A 16,769-nucleotide genomic window follows, 5' to 3' on the forward strand; every position below is an offset into this window, starting at 1 on the left:
ATTCGAACCCATCCCAAATCCATCTAAAGTTCTAAAACAATTCCTAAATCCGTCATAAACTCGTTAATAACAAGACAAGACCGAGCAGATATCCTTAAAAAAAAAAAATGATCCCGCCATAATAGTAAAAAGTGTTATTAAGTAGCATAGTAAAAGAGTTGTGCCACAGTTCAATCCTAATCAAACAGCACATCCCACTCAAATTGGGTTCGAAATTGGCAGTGCCAATGACTTCCCAGTTCCCAAAGGGATAGCTTCTGACAGTACACCTCAAAAGTTTGGATATGCCTATATAATATACGTATCCATGTCCAGATACAGGTGAGAGAATGATTTCTTTCCTTCCCTTATCTTTCCGCCACAATATGTTACTGCTGCTTTGACTGTTCAAGGCCACCAATGAAGACCAGATGTTCTCTGGGGGGCAAACAATTCCTTCAAATATTTACCAACGTGGCTGTATCATGCCTTAAAAAAATTTCATTCATAACCCCACCTCTTGCTCTCTCTGCTATAAATAGAGGCCTGTTTGGCTCTAGCCCAAGGCACATCTACAAGCAGTAGAGCAGCCAAGATGTCCTGTTCTCCCCCTTCATTCATATTCCCATTTCTCTTCCTATCCTTCATTTTACTCTCTTCTTTCACTGCTCATGCTTCTGTTCCCATCAAAAACACTTTCAAGTATGTCAACGAAGGCGAATTCGGGCCTTATATCGTTGAGTATGGTGGAGACTACCGCACCCTTCCGATCTTTGCTTCACCCTTCCAATTTTGTTTCTATAACACCACCCCTAATGCCTACACCCTTGCTTTAAGAATGGCTATTCAGCGGACTGAGCCAATCTATCGTTGGGTGTGGGAAGCCAACCGAGGGAAACCAGTTGGAGAGAATGCAACACTAACCTTCGGCACAGATGGAAATCTTGTCTTGGCCAATGCTGATGGCAGAGTTGCTTGGCAGACCGGCACAGCCAACAAGGGCGTGGTGGGGCTCAAATTGCTTTCAAATGGGAACTTGGTGCTCCATGACTCAAAAGGTAAATTCATTTGGCAGAGTTTCGATTATCCCACTGATGTCTTGCTGGTGGATCAGTCCCTTCGAGTAGGGGGCGTAACCAAGCTTGTTAGCCGGGCATCTGCGGCAGACAACTCAGATGGGAAATATAGCTTGGTTATGGAACCCAAAAGATTGGCTATGTACTATAGGGGTACCAACTCCCCAAAGCCAATTCTCTATGCTACATCTTCAGTATGGTTTACTATTGATAAGGGTTCTCTGCAGAATGTAACTCTGACTGGTTCTCCAGATGGTCTTGGTTATGCTTATTATCTAAACTTGAACTACCATCTCTCCAACTCACCATATCCGACTGGAGGCCGTATTTTGGTTAGACCCAAGTACAATAGTACATCAACATTTCTTCGTCTTGATATGGATGGGAACATCAGATTGTATACGTATTTTGACAAGGTGGATTATCAGGGTTGGCAAGTGACCTACACTCTTTTTGATAGAGATTCAGGTGATGAGACTGAGTGCCAATTGCCAGAGCGATGTGGGAAGTTTGGCCTCTGTGAGGACAGCCAGTGTGTTGCTTGCCCATCACCAAAGGGCCTGATGGGGTGGAGCAAGGACTGTGCGCCATTGAAGCTATCTGGTTGTGGGGTAAAAGATTTTCACTACTACAAACTTGAAGGGGTTGATCAATTCACGAGCAAGTACAGTAAGGGAGATGGACCCATGAAGGAGAAGCAATGTTCGGATAAATGTACCAGGGACTGTAAGTGTCTGGGCTATTTCTACCACACACTCACATCAAGGTGTTGGATCGCATATGACCTTAACACCTTAACCAAAGTCCAGAATTCAACACATTTGGCTTACATAAAGGCACCTAATAAGTTCTGAACAGAGCACAGAGCTTTGTTGTTTGGAGTTAATCTTTGTTATGATGATGATGAATAAGGGGAAGTGGAAAAGATTAATGGTGAAGTTTTCTTTTCCTTCTCCCTTTTGAATATATGCTTGTTTTCCTTTCTCTTCTTCTTCTTCTTCTTTATGAGCATTGTAAGCTATCTGCGGATAAATGGAATGTACTAGGTTTGAAACTGTTATTTTCTTTGATGAGTTTTTCCAAATTCCACTATTTGACCTAATAATCGATTGTATGCAAATCTCACCCCCGCCCCCATTAAATGGTATCTATGATTTAACGAGGTGGATACCATCAACCTCTTTAACATTACCTTTGCAATGATCCTTCTATTCTTTGATTAATTAACATATTTTAACTTACGAAAAGCATATATCAAATTCTACTTATAAAGAATGACTGCCACCACAATTTACATGATCACAAGTCCTAAGGTTCACCCAAAAAATATTATCTAAATCTTACCTATAAGATATCATAATGTCCATCTTAAGAATATATATTACTACGTAATTAAATCCAATGTATAGAAAATATATGTCCATCTTAGGATTTATTGTTATGTGATATGCTATTTAGTTAAATGAGAAATTTTCCAATAATTTTCCTCAAAAAAATTCTTTTTCTTCTCTTTTCTCCGAGCACATGCCACAATATATACCAGATCTAGGACATGATATAATATTGGGAGGTATAGCATGGGAATATCCGGTTGTTTGGCTGCTACTTTAACAATTTAATAATATTATAATGTGAGTGTAACATTGGGTCAGTTTCATACTTAAATAATTTAATCTATCTGAACTTTACAACTATGAGAGGGCCATACTGTTACCTCAAAACATGACTTTCTACTGAGAATGAATTAATCAAACAATATTTATCTGCAGACTGACATGATGAACTTGGTACCCATAGATCATCCTACTACATTGAGGAGAAAATTCAATTAATCTTAAACTTCTGATGAAGAATTTTACTAAGAAATATGTGAAAATTTGAAGAAGAATAAAAGAAGAGTGCGGTAGTTGCCATCATACTCAACGATATAAGGCCCGAATTCGCCTTTATTGACATACTTGAAGGTACTGTTGTTGGGAACAGAAGCATGGACAGTGAAAGAAGAGATTGAAATGGAGAATAGGAAGAGAAATGAGAGTATGAATGGAGTGGGAGGAGACATCCTGGTTGCTCTATTACTTGTAGACGTGCCTTGGGCTATAGCCAAACAGGCCTCTATTTATATATAGAAGGTGGGGATTAATCTATAGTCATTGAACTATCTTTCTAGTCCAACATTTTCATCCGTTTCTTCTTATTAATTTATTTCTGTCCATGTGAAGGAGCATATTATAATGATCCCTGTAAGCAACTTTGATTGGGAAATGAAAACAAAGATGTTGGCTGTCGTCTTTCTATATATATATATATATATATTGCAATTTAGACAAAGCCAATTGAGGTTTGTGATCATATATATTGTTATGGCAAGTGGGGGAGATCAGGAATCAGACAGATTGCAGGCTTGGAGGGACAATTGCTGCGGAAGAGTAATTTTAGTATATTTAAACTGAATTAATGTGAGAAAAAAAAAAGGCCATGAGTCAAGGCGGCGCCGCCCACTGACCTCAGCCATTGTTGATGGCGGTGAATGCATAAGAAGACGAAGAATGAAGGTGAATCAATGAGAAGAAGACGAAAATGAAGTTTGGCAGTTTTTTTATTAGTAGAATTATTTCTTTAGAGCTGCTTTTAAGCAAATTATTTATCAAGTGTTTATAAGAAAATATTATAAAAATACGTTTTGATGAAACCTCCACTTACTTTCATTCGATCACGGATAGATCACCTAAGTTTTTGCTACGACTCCAATAAGTTCCCTTAACCAAGCCACTATCTATGAATCATCGGCTTATTCTCAAACAAGAATGCAAAAGAGCCCTTATCTCCTCCCACAGAACTTAGGGTTTTATATATTCTATCTCACTCCCTTACAGGGTTCTCTAAAACTATTTTTAAGAAAATTAACTATTAAATATTTCTTTAAAAAAAAGCATTACAAATTGTTTTTCAATTTTTTAAAAATGTTTTTAAAATTTTATCAAATGTAATTTTTTTTATATAAAAAATATTTTTAAAGTTGGAAATGCTTTTTAAAAATGTTGTCTAATGAATTCTAAGTGATTTTTCAATTTTTTAAAAGTATTTTCTATAAATAACTTTTTTTTTTCAAAAACATTTTTTATAATAGAATTTGTAAAAACACTTTCAAACAAACTTGAACTATACCAAAAAAAAAAAAAGATATATATATACCATGCTTAATTTTAACCATCTGTTTCAAATACAACAAAGTAAAGTTCTGGACCCAATTTGAAACTGTGCGATGCTGTTTGGTTAATATTTTAATATAATTACCTCTTAGTTTTCATGAGGAACATCAATGTTTCTTGTCCTCTTTTACACTGATCAAATGTTAGTGTGAAGAAAAATTTGTGAAAAATATTCAAAATCCAAATTAACCTTAATTACTATGAGACAGATTCCAATCATTTTCCTTAATTAATAAAATCACATTCGTCCTCTTTATCCAAACATGCACATGCCAAAATACATATACATAGACACACCAGACCTAGGGCATGATGTAATATTGGGAGGTATGGCATGGGAACATCCAGTTGTTTGGCTGCAACTTTAACAATTTAAAAACATTGGGTCAGTTTCGTACTTATATAATTCAATCTTATCAGAACTTTCATAACCAAGGCAAGGCCCATACTCAAGGATTAGAATTAATTTATTTCTAATATTTTTTTCTTATGGCATCTAAACATCCTTTAGTTCAAGCTAGTTATTTCTTTTACACCAATTTAATTACTAAAGAAAATTAAAATAGTTTCTCTAACTTCCCTCATACATCCATTTCCATTTACCACGAGAAAACAAGAGCAAGGCAAGCACTCAATCGCAAAAAGAATAAATTTTTTGACATTATTTTTCACTAATATTCCCAATGCTATATATTGGGGGTGCAACAATGTCGCTCTTAAGTTTGAGAATGGGTCACCCAAACGATGATGATCAAATGCTATAAAGGGTTTAGTTTAACCTTACTTAACACTAATTGATTTTCAATGATATAATTAAAGTCCGTCACAACAACATTATGTTGAGGGAATGATTATTGGGGTGTAACAATGCTTATGAAGAAGAGAAATGAAAGTATGAATAAAGGGTTGGGGAGAAGATATTTTAGTCGTTTTACTTCTTGTCAATATGCCTTGGGCTAGAGCTTTGAAGATGCCTATGTTTGCTTTTGTATGTACAAAAGAGAGCATATTAATATATATATATATATATATATATATATATATGAATGAGAGAGAGAGAGAGAAAGGGAATTTCATATTTGTATTGAAAGTGGGAGAGAATAAATATTTCATATTTGTATTTGAAAGTGGGAGAGAATGAATAAATAAAAAAAGGTTGGAGAAGTGGGAGAGAATGAATCTATTAATTTCATATTTGTATTGAAAGTGGGAGAGATTGAATAAATAAAAATAAAAATAAAAAGTTGGAGAACCATATATATTTTTATGCATTATGTTTGATTACCAGAATGTGACACACAAGGTGATCATGAGTTTGACTCCTCATGGACCTTGTTGGGAATTGTCCTAAATTCATCATTAGTAAAGATTCATTTTCGTAAAGAATATTGTATAAAATATTTCCTAAGTTAATATATTATTTAAATATTAGGTTTCCTTATAGAATAAGGAAAGTTGTTAGAAATACCTCTATAAATATTTTAGGTTATGAGATGAAAAAGTCATGAAATGGAGATGGATTTGTAAAGACTATATGAGGTAGATAAAGATGTGAGAAAGAATGGGAGGTACACAATGGAGCAGGAGGACTCGTGATAGGGTATGAATATAAAGAGTGAGGAAACATGGGATGTTTCAAGAACCCAATAGATATAACCGGTTCTATCATTTGTAATATTTTGTATTGTATAGTGGAATGATTCTCTCTCGTCCGTGAACGTAAGTATGGTTGGTCAAATCACGTTAAAACCTTGTGTTACATATGTGTAATTATTTTATCTTTGTATTCTTAAATTAACCTTGTGTGTATAAAAGTTTTCGTTGTCACAACACACCTTTAGTTTGTGTTGATGGTCATGCACATTCTAAGAATATCTCTAACAGGAGGAAGATGAGGAAAATCATCATTATGTGACCTGTAGACTTTATACATGAATCCACACACACACAGATAGATAGATAGATAGATAGATATATGGCACTACATGGTTAAAGGGAAATGAAAAAAAAGAAAGTGAACTAAAATTTAGATGTCTCTTCATGGAAATTAAAGGACACCTTTGCTAATGTAGAATATGTTTTTATCCTTTCTTGGGGCTTTTTCATCCGATGCATTGATAGATTTTTAAAATTCCACATTCTAAGTGCATGTTTAGATATATTTCTTATTTAATAAATAGACACAAAATTTGTATACTTAAAAATGCCTTTAAAATTTTTAAAATTTAAAGTAGTAAAAAAATATTTTTTTTTAAATTTTAAAAAAAGAAGATAAATATCCATTTTTAATATAAGAAATTTTATATTTTGTATAAAAAAAATCTATCATTAAAAATAAAAACAAAAAGCACATTCAAACATTGACTAATATTTTCAAATTTTCAGCAATTTGCAACTTTAGTTAGTCATATCTCAAAAATACCTAAAACTATTAAGACGTTGGTTTGAAGGTACATCGAGGTACAAAAATTTCAAAAGCCAACCCAAATGTGATTACTTTGGGACAAATTCCATTAATTAATAATATTTCTTATAAATATGCTTTTGAAGAATGCACAACATATTAAATTTAAAATCAAATATATTGAGATTTAATTGGTCGGAGATAATATAAAATAAGATAAAAAAAATAAAATAACAGATCTTATCACATATTTGATTAGTAATCGAATAAGATAAATTATCTTATCATTATTCTTATTTTATATGCAACCAACGAAAAATGATAAGTGATAGAATTTATTATTCACCTTTTTTTTATATATATATCGCTTTTAGATAGAGTATATTAATCCTAAGCTAACAGGTGGGATGTACATATCCCATGTAGATCATACTTCTTTGCCTCGGAGGTTCAAAGGCAAGGATAAAATATGGTTTTCCTCATGATTTTAGGCCCTGTTTAGTACATGGGCCGGGCCGGGCCTGGACATCCCTCATTTGAGTTCGAGCCAAATTCCAAATTTAATTTCTAGCTAGCTCAAGCCCAACCCCATGCCAAAGAATTTAACAAATACGATCATGTTGGTTATTTAATTAGTAAGAGGCTTTAGTTTAGTGGGTATGTACTGTATTTTTGGGTTGGGCTCGAGCTAATAAATCAGCCCAAACTAAGCCTTATGAGGCCGGAATTGGGCAAAACTTATATGCACGTTGAACTCCACTTCGGCTCAAAATTTTCGAGTGGGCTTTGGGCCTATTGTAATAATTGAGAATTTTTAGCTCAATTTTTAAAAATAAAATATTTTCAATAAATATATGACCATATATTTATTTTTATTGCAAAAAGGTCTTAAAGAAAATATTTTATTTTTATGTAAAAGCATTTTATAAAAATGCAAGTCTTCCATACCAATTGAATTTGAATTTGCATTTGGGTTCTTGTATCTATTTAATTAATTTTATAAAAAAAAATTGATGATTTAAAAAAATATATATAAAATGTCTGTTTATTAATGATTTTCAAAAACAATTTTAGAGAATAGTTTTTAAAAATCGTTCCCTAATATTCTATAATTTAAAGGTTTGTTTGAAAAATTAAAATATTTTTAACCAATTTTAAATATTTTAAAAATAATTTTTATATCTAATATTTTATTTTTAATTATTCCACATATTTGTATAATTATTTTTTAAGATACTCCTAAAAAAAAGTGAAAATAATCAAAAAAATAGTTAAAAGATATTATTTAAAAATCTTTTTTTTTCTTAACAATAAAAAATAAAAAAATAGTTTTTTATTATTAGACGTGTTTTTTTTTTTTTTTTTTTTAAAAACATCTACTATTCCCAAAAAAAATTCCAAATAAGCCTAACTTCTACCTGAAGTTCTATTTTAATGTATATGAAATACTATTTCATATCTAATTTTAAAAATTATGATTTCAACTTAACTTCAATTTTGACTTTTAACCAATCAATTATTTTTTTATGATATATTTATTTCAAAAATACTTATTATAAAAATTTTATTTAATCTATATAAAAAGTTATTCATATTTGATAATAATTTTATATTATATTATCACTTTTAAAATTGATGATTCCAACCTGGATTTATTAAAATGAAGAAAAAATAATTAAAATATAATGAATAATAATTATCAAACTTCTCAATCATATTATCTCTTGACAAATTTAATACTAATATTTAATGATCTTAATAACCAACTCTCCCCCCTCAAATTTTTGTTCTCAAAACAAATTTCAATTTTTTTTATTTTTATTTTAGAGATTAAAAAATTTATGGATATATTTTGAAAAATTACATATTTGTTATTAATTAAAAAGGAAAAGAAAAGAAAAACAGTTGATGGCAGATGGGAAACACACATGATTCTGGCGCTTTTTAGACATTTTTCATTTTTTTTTCTCAGCTCACTTGTTAAGCAGCCAAACAAAGGTTCTAATCATAATTATTAGTATTCATTCTCACTTCCCTCTTCCTTCTCCTTCACAAATCTCCACTCTACTTTACTCTCTCTGCATATTTTTCTAGGGTTTTTTCGGAGGGAAGAGGAAGCATCAGACATGGCTGGCTACAGAGCTGAAGATGACTATGACTACCTCTTCAAGGTTGTCTTGATTGGAGACTCTGGTGTGGGCAAGTCCAACTTGCTCTCTAGGTTCACCAAGAACGAGTTCAATCTCGAGTCCAAGTCCACTATTGGTGTAGAGTTCGCTACCAGGACCTTGAACGTCGATGGCAAGGTCATCAAGGCTCAGATTTGGGACACTGCGGGTCAAGAAAGGTGATATTTGCTTTTCCTTTTTCTGGGTTTTGTGTTTCTTTCATCCTTGAATCTTGGGTTGGTTTTGATTTTCCCTCGGCAACTTGGGGTTGTCTTCTCTGGGTTTTGATTTCACTTGAGTAACTTTGGTTTTTCTGTCTGGGTCTGATTTTTTCTCGAATCACTTTGCTTTTGCTTATCTGGGTCTTTGATGTTTTGTGTTTTTGTGAAGCTTTGTGTGCGTTTCTGTTGTGATCTGTTTGGTTGCTGAGAAAACTGAGGATAGTAAAGTAGAATTTTGAATCTTGTATTTTTGTGTTATTCTGGTTTGGGGGAAAAAAATCAACTTCACGTCTTCTAAGCCAAGTAGCTGAATTAGGCTTGTTGAATTACCGGGGCTAGCAGTTGGGGTTGGGGTTTAAGTGAATTTTCCAGAAATGGGTTTGATTGGTTGAGATCTGCAGTTTAAAGAGGTCAACTTTTAAGTTCTCCGGTTTTCCTAATCCGGGTTTTATATAGGTTTTTTTTGGTATCCTGGATGCATGTCTAGAATGGACTGTTTTCCAACTTGGCTATGGCGGTAGTAACGGTAAGGTTTTGGTATATTTTATAGATGGTTTTGACTTTTTAACATTTGAACTTTGAAGGGGCTTGAAGATTTGGTCAATTGACAAATATGCGTTTCCTTCTGGAGGGGCTTGTTTTCCTTTTGTGGATTTTGAGCGATTCAGAATAAGCAATTCTGAGTACTATATCATTACAGGATTGGTTTACCAGAGGGTTACCTTGGTGAGGGTTTTAGTAAATTTTTTTAATGGATTTGACTGCTTGAGTTTTGAACCTTGAGGTGTATATCGTAAGAACAGAGGTTTTGAAATTTGATTTTTTTTTTTTTATGCTCTTGTTAATCCTGAATTTTTTTGTGTATTAAATCTTTGATGTTTTATAATGGATGCCATTATGTTCCCGGGTATACTTGTTTTTCTGTTCTTGTTTAAACCGAGCTGGTTAAGCCTCTGAATCAGTGCCCAGCTTTCATACTAGCATCAGCCTTATGATCTAGGAGCAACCTCCTGTGCTTAAAAAAAGCGGGTAACTGAGAATCTGCTTTCCCTGGACCCGGCAATGCTCTTCTCTGGAAGATCTATGGCTTGACTATTAAATTTATGCTGCATAAAAGGGTGTAGCATGAGGGTCACCATCTTTTCAAGAACACCTCCTTGGATTTCAGGATGGTTACTAGGAGGAATCTCTTGCATGAATTTCATGGTCAAGCCTGAGCTTTGAGACTATTTGTTGCAGCTTGTGGTTATTCATGCTAAACTTTTCTAACACTCATAGCCCAATAGGTTTTAGAAAACCTTTCAGGTGGGATTTACTGTGTGATATCTGAAAGAAGCTAAATGAGTGATCTGTGTTGTGATATCTAGGAGATACCATTTCTTTGCTGTTTGTCTGTAAATGAGTAACAATTTTGTATTGAGACTTGATATCCACATAATGGGAACCAATCTTCAATTTCTTATTTCCTTTTTGTTTTTTTTTTCCTCTTCACAATTTTGTCTGAGGGAACTTTTTTGGGGAAGAAAACTTTCTAACTTGCAGTTCTTTGTCCAACAATGGCCTTGGATTTGAAACTCTGTGGGGTTTTATTTGTATCTGAAGTTGAGGGAGGGATCCTCCCCTCTAAGTAGTATGTTTAAGTAAGAATGCGATGGCTGTCATGATTGTGGACTATGATATGCATGATGAAGCATGCTTAAGAAAGAGTGTGGTGGCTGTTGTTGGGGTGGACTCTTGCTAGGATGGTTGTTCTTGTGAGTTTGGTTCTTTATGCAACTATTGTTCAGGTCTTGTTTTAGATATTAATTGTTGTGGACTTTGGGGTAAATCAATTGAATTAAAAGAGTATTTGTTTCAAGCTTTATGCTTATGGGTGCTTTTTGGTGGGTTTTCTGGAAGAGGGAAAAAAAATTGATATCATTGGTGAAGTTTGTTCACTGTCCTTGCCTGTGAATACACTCTTATTGGGTGAACCATTTGAATCATTTTTTTTTTTTGTGTTTGTGATTTTATGTTGGTTTCTTTACTTATTTTTTGCATGTCATTTACTAGAATTTGGAATGCTTCTGCTTTTCTCGTAAGTTGTATGGATTAAAAAAACTGTGGCAATGGTATTTGAGCTGGAGGCTCAGCATGCAGTATTTGGGTATCAAGGGAGCATAGAACGAAAGGTTCTAGCTGGATCATCCTTATTAGAGTTGAAGCTTTAGTTTTGGACATTTTCTTTTTTCTTGTAGTTCTTGGAGCAGATACCAGTAAAGAAAGACATCTACTGAGTTGACCAGCATGGTTTGCAAATCTAATATCCCTCTAGCTTTTCTTGAATTAGATGGTTTATTAGGGTTTGGAGCTTAATATGGAGCTTGAGGAGGTTTGAGATGAATCCATGAGTGTTAAATATGTAGCCAATAACCCTCTATTTTGTGGGTTTGGCATTTTCTGCACTAGTATTCTGCTAAACTCACGCTCATATGTTTGCATGATCGCCTGAGAAGGTTGACAAACACATTTTTTGGTTGTCATTTCTGAGACTTAAAATTGAATGGTCCCGTTGGAGCATTTATGATATTTTGTAATTTACTCAAATAATTTGGGGCATCTTTAAACTGCCCACAAAGGCATTTAGGCATATGATTTTTATTATCCCACCAAATGTCCCTCTACTAGTAGAAATTTTGAAATGGTATTATTTAAGTGGGGTGCAAGTTGCAGAGGCTATTTAAGTATTAGGCACAAATAACACCAAATGGGTAAATCTAAAAATCATTATAAATAATTTGTCCATGTGTGACAATGACCACTGACTAAAAAGGAGTGAATTGGTTTGGGTTAACTCTCTATATGGTGACCTACATGTCCATACATTTTCTGGGCAATTTTTTTTTTTTTTTGATCAGATACATTTTCTTGGCAATAACTTCACTCTAAGCCATACACATCCTAGAATTTCATTAAAAATTTCCAGGTTTGCTGCAAATGCATATGTTATTAGCTCCTCCATGTCTTTGGACCCCAGCTATCTCTGTTGGCATGAATGTTTTTATTCCTCAAGTAGAAGATTCCTTGGTGAGTACAGAGTTCCACGGTCATCTGTCATGGCAGTGTAGTGTGATTTGATAATGGGCAACTTTTATTGTTAGTCGTATTCATGGATGTAAACTAGCAAAATGTCACAAGCTAAGGTCCTGTTTTCTAATATAAGTTTTTCATATATAGATTGTCTGCTGGATTGTGCCGGAGTGTGCCTTGTTTCTGGTCCTTGAACTTTAGGCATTTTTATTTTATTTAATTTATTTGAATTTTTGTGAATTATTTGCTGATAACCCTAGAGTTTTTTCTTTTTGTCTGTCAACTATCTACTTAAAGTGATAAATATCATAAATCTTTATAGTCTTTTGTTTATTTATTTATTCATTTTTGTGAATTATTTATAGTGAGGGATGATTATCTATTGATATGTCCCATTATATACTCCCTATGTACTTTGGGGCACTTTTTTTACATTTCTCTTTGTAATATACAGTTCCTTTATCCATAAAAAAAAAAATTAAAAAAAAATCTATTGATATGTGATAAGATGATATATAATCCGATAATTTCTTTGTTTTTTTTTTTTGTTTTTGGAGTATTAATACTTTATTTATTTTGTGTATTATCTACTTATTTATATCTGCATAAATATAAACACAAACTGATATATCTGTTTTTCTTGTAAATTTTATTTTTGTTGGGTTTTTATTTTAAATGTTTTGGATTTTAATGTTTTTAATTACTTGGATTAGAATTTTGAAGACTATTGAGTAATATAGAAAAATGGAAAATCACCGGTTGTGTCATCATTTTTATTACCTTGCTAGGTGTTAGGTCCGGATTAAATGGCAAAAACTTTTGGATTTAGTAAACACGGACCATTTTTTACTGTAGTCAATCACTACTTGGCATATAAGTTGGTGGTTAAAATGCGGTAAAAGTGGTGGGACAGGGCTACAATTTAGCCTTTGAGGCCTGGTTCAAGTGGTAAAGGGTTGTGATGGGTTTATGGGAGGTTCCAGTTTCAAGTCCCAATGGGGACACCAAAAAGAAAAAGAAAGCGGTGGTACATGTAGTACCATCCATGAAAATGTTATATGTGTTTGCTTCAATATTGGCTATATTATATAAAATTACACATGACTGAATGCAAGGAAGATAAGTGTTTGTGCCTATTGTTGAGTGATTGATGCTTATTCCTTATGGATGGTCATTAGCAAATCTTATTCATATAAGATTTATGATTTCAAGTTATTCTTGGTCCAAATATGGAAGGGGAAGGAACCATATTCAAAGGAGGAAATTGAGAATGTAAGGGACTAAACAAAGCCTTCCCATCTTTATACGTAAACATGAAAGTTACTCACCTTGGTGAAAGGTTTAAATTCTGTTTATTCATTAATGTTGGTTGTTGGATTTGTCTTTTCCCTTGCTATCATTTTAATGTGTAAAATAGACAAATGCCTCTTGAGCCCTAGCTCAAGTGTCAAATGGGTTTTGAGGTTTGATTTGTGTAATGGCAAAAAAGATACCTATAAAAGAAAATTTGCACTATAGACAAACAGCATTCATACTTGCTGTTGAATTGATATTTTTCCACACTTTTGCTAACACTATCACAATTTACGAGGCAGATGACTAACCCAGCAGTTTTTGCCTATCACAATTTACAAGCAGCCTGCTTCCAGACTAAGTCTAGACCAAACGAGCGTCCAGATAAAAAAAATCCCTTTAGCAATTAAACGACTGCTTTTAGCCACCAAAAGTCCTTCAGTAAAGGAGCCATTCCTCCAAACTTCTCTTCGATTTTTCCCAACAAAACACCCTTGTGCCACCCTAACATCTTTTTCACCGAACATGGAGCTCCTAGAAAATGTTAAAAAATGAGAATAATCAGGGCCATAGGATATGAGTTACCCAATTAAAGTAAGATATACTTGACTGACTATTAATTGCTCTTGCGCAAGGAACACATATTAGCTAGAGCCTGATCTGTTCTTGTTAGCTAGTCTTCCCAAATGCTTCCCACACACACACGCAAAAGAAGAACCACCTTCAAGGAATCCCAAATCCAAGAATCCCAAACTTCATTCACTGGAAAAGGACCTTCAAAACTAAACTCCAATGATCCATAAAAGGATTTTATGGCGAACTTCCCTTAGTTTATCTCCAAAGTTCCAAACCAACCTGTCCTCATAATCTCTTTGAAACATCATGTTTTGAATCTGCTCAAGTAATGACTCCACCATTCCAACTCACAATTTAAAAAATTTCTCAATATACAAGGGATCCATGGTCCATCTCCTCCCATATCTTCCGCTACCCAAGCATCCTTAGGATCAGCAATGGAGTAAAAAGCGGGATATGAGGTACTCAAAGTGGAATTACTGTACCACAAGTGATGCCAAAACCTAACTATTCTTTCATCACCTTCATCAAATTTGGTACTAGCATGAAATTATGTCACCTTCATTGTTTTTTAATTAGAAACAAGCATTTAATTGAATCAAAAGAGTACGTTTAAAGAAGGGTGCCCAACACTTCTAACAAGTACATATTCTTCTATACAAAGTGCAATCAAAAAGGAAAATAGATGTTTGCTAATCCAGAAAGGCAAGTTTATCTGCACAGGTAAAAATGATTAAGACAGCACTCACTATTAACTCACCTATCAGAAAAAAAGAAAAAAAAAAAAAGCACTCACTATAACTCACGAAGGTTAAAAAAATACCTTACAACAGAGAAATAAATGTTTTACTCCATGGTTTGCTTACACATCCACTGCATGATTGCCTTGAGAGAGGAGCTCAACTGGATGAACATCCTTGTACAGAGGAATGTCTGCTTTTAACAGCGCTGCATATACTTGTACTGTTTTGGGTCCAAAACTTTTATGTTGGATTCATCCCTTTGAACTGTGTTTTTGGTAACTGATCTGAAAAAAGAAAGAATAAAAAAATGACCTCTGCCTCGGGAAATTGTCACGTACAAGCATGCCATTCTTTTAGAGCTAAGGCCTGGTTCCTTCTTGATGCTTTTTGGAAATTGGTAACTAGTTTTTGAGTCTTGTCTGCTTTCTTTATATAGGTGAAGGTGCAAAAGCGAACATGCAGCACATTCTACTTTGTTGAATTGATTTTTACCTTGCTGATTTTGCTCCTTTCTCTTCATTTTGTTTCCTTCTGGTGTGTCCCTTCATGTTATTGAAGATTGTCCTTCATAGAGATTGGTGGCAAAGTGGGAAAGACAAATACAGTTGTATCGAGTGTTTCTTGCCTGTCACCATCTGCCTTACTTTATTTCTTTTTATAGCTTCTTTTCTTTTTTATATCGAGTCTTTCTCACCTATCTCTCATGCTTGGCTCTCTTCACCTTCTGTGGCTGTTTGCTCACACATTTCCCTTTTGCTTTGCTTTGACTCTCAAATTGGTCTGTGGATGTGGTTGGTGTATGCAAACATCACAAATCATCGGGTAGTTGCAAACGAAACAACGATCAGATCAGTCCATTTTTGCTGAATGGTATGAATTTAGTAGTGAACTTTTTTACAGGGATCCTCAAATATTACTGAGCAAGACAGAATGTTTCTATTTCTAGGTGCTGAAGAAATTTCTGTTAAGTCAATAAAATTAACCTCCCTGTTGATCTCCCCAAGTTCCAAGAATTGTCTCCTGTATGTGACTTATCACTCTGCAGAGTTATAACATTCCTTCATGACTTAATAGGTACCGAGCCATCACCAGTGCTTACTACCGAGGAGCTGTAGGTGCACTCCTTGTATACGATGTCACCCGACATGCAACCTTTGAGAATGTTGACAGATGGCTGAAGGAATTGAGGAATCACACTGACCCCAACATCGTTGTGATGCTTGTGGGCAACAAATCCGATCTTCGCCACCTTGTGGCTGTCTCAACAGAAGATGGGAAGACATATGCAGAGAGGGAGTCACTCTACTTCATGGAGACTTCTGCACTGGAAGCGACCAATGTAGAGAATGCATTTGCAGAGGTTCTGACCCAGATATACCGCATTGTGAGCAAGAAGTCGGTGGAAGGAGGAGATGAAGGAGCCGCTTCATCTGTACCTGCCAAAGGGGAGAGAATAAATGTGAAAGATGACGCGTCTGCTCTGAAAAGAGTGGGGTGTTGCTCAGGGTAAGGTTTGGGGCATTGAATTGTGTTTGGGTAGATTTGGCTTCTTTGTTTGGTGTAATATTTTCTCAGGGATAGACATCAGAAGGAAACTGGAAAAAGTGATGTTCTTCATAAGACATTGATTTGCTGTATTGGACCGTGATATATGGGAGCAGAATAGGCACTTCCATTGCTTCTCTGTCTTTTTTTTTTTTTTTTTCCTTTTCTTTTCAAGTGAATCTGTTTGACAAATTGCATAATCAAGAGTTTTTGTGAAGCTGGTGTTTTGTTTTCTGTTTGAGAAGTTAGGTGGTAGGACACACCGGACTCCACAGCTAAGTTTGACTCTCCCTCTCTCCACCCCCATCCCCCTGCATTAAAAATAAGCATTGCTTTGCCACTCCTACCTTGATATAGCCCGTCGTCTCTCTCTCTCTCTCTCTTTCTCTTTCTCTCATTCTCTTCCTCCCTCTCTCTCTCTCTCTCTCTTTCCCCCTCCTCTCGCTCATTCTCTTCCTCCCTCCCTCTCTCTTTCACTCTCCT

At 34.5% G+C, this 16,769-nt stretch overlaps 2 protein-coding genes across 2 annotated transcripts; both read left to right on the plus strand.

Moving 5' to 3' along the window:
- The first annotated feature begins 478 nt into the window (after positions 1–478).
- LOC100262261 (epidermis-specific secreted glycoprotein EP1) lies at positions 479–2,125 on the plus strand. Its single transcript, XM_002283172.5, has one exon. The coding sequence runs from the start codon at positions 575–577 to the stop codon at positions 1,907–1,909; it is 1,335 nt and encodes a 444-aa protein (XP_002283208.2). The 5' UTR covers positions 479–574; the 3' UTR covers positions 1,910–2,125.
- A 6,464-nt stretch (positions 2,126–8,589) lies between these two features.
- Positions 8,590–16,421, plus strand: LOC100265921 (ras-related protein Rab11D-like). Its single transcript, XM_002285459.4, has 2 exons — positions 8,590–9,018; positions 15,816–16,421. The coding sequence occupies exons 1-2, from the start codon at positions 8,798–8,800 to the stop codon at positions 16,249–16,251; spliced, it is 657 nt and encodes a 218-aa protein (XP_002285495.1). The 5' UTR covers positions 8,590–8,797; the 3' UTR covers positions 16,252–16,421.
- The last annotated feature ends 348 nt before the right edge of the window (positions 16,422–16,769 follow it).

Source organism: Vitis vinifera, chromosome 19 (assembly GCF_030704535.1).
Source record: "Vitis vinifera cultivar Pinot Noir 40024 chromosome 19, ASM3070453v1".
Classification (NCBI taxonomy): Eukaryota; Viridiplantae; Streptophyta; class Magnoliopsida; order Vitales; family Vitaceae; genus Vitis; species Vitis vinifera.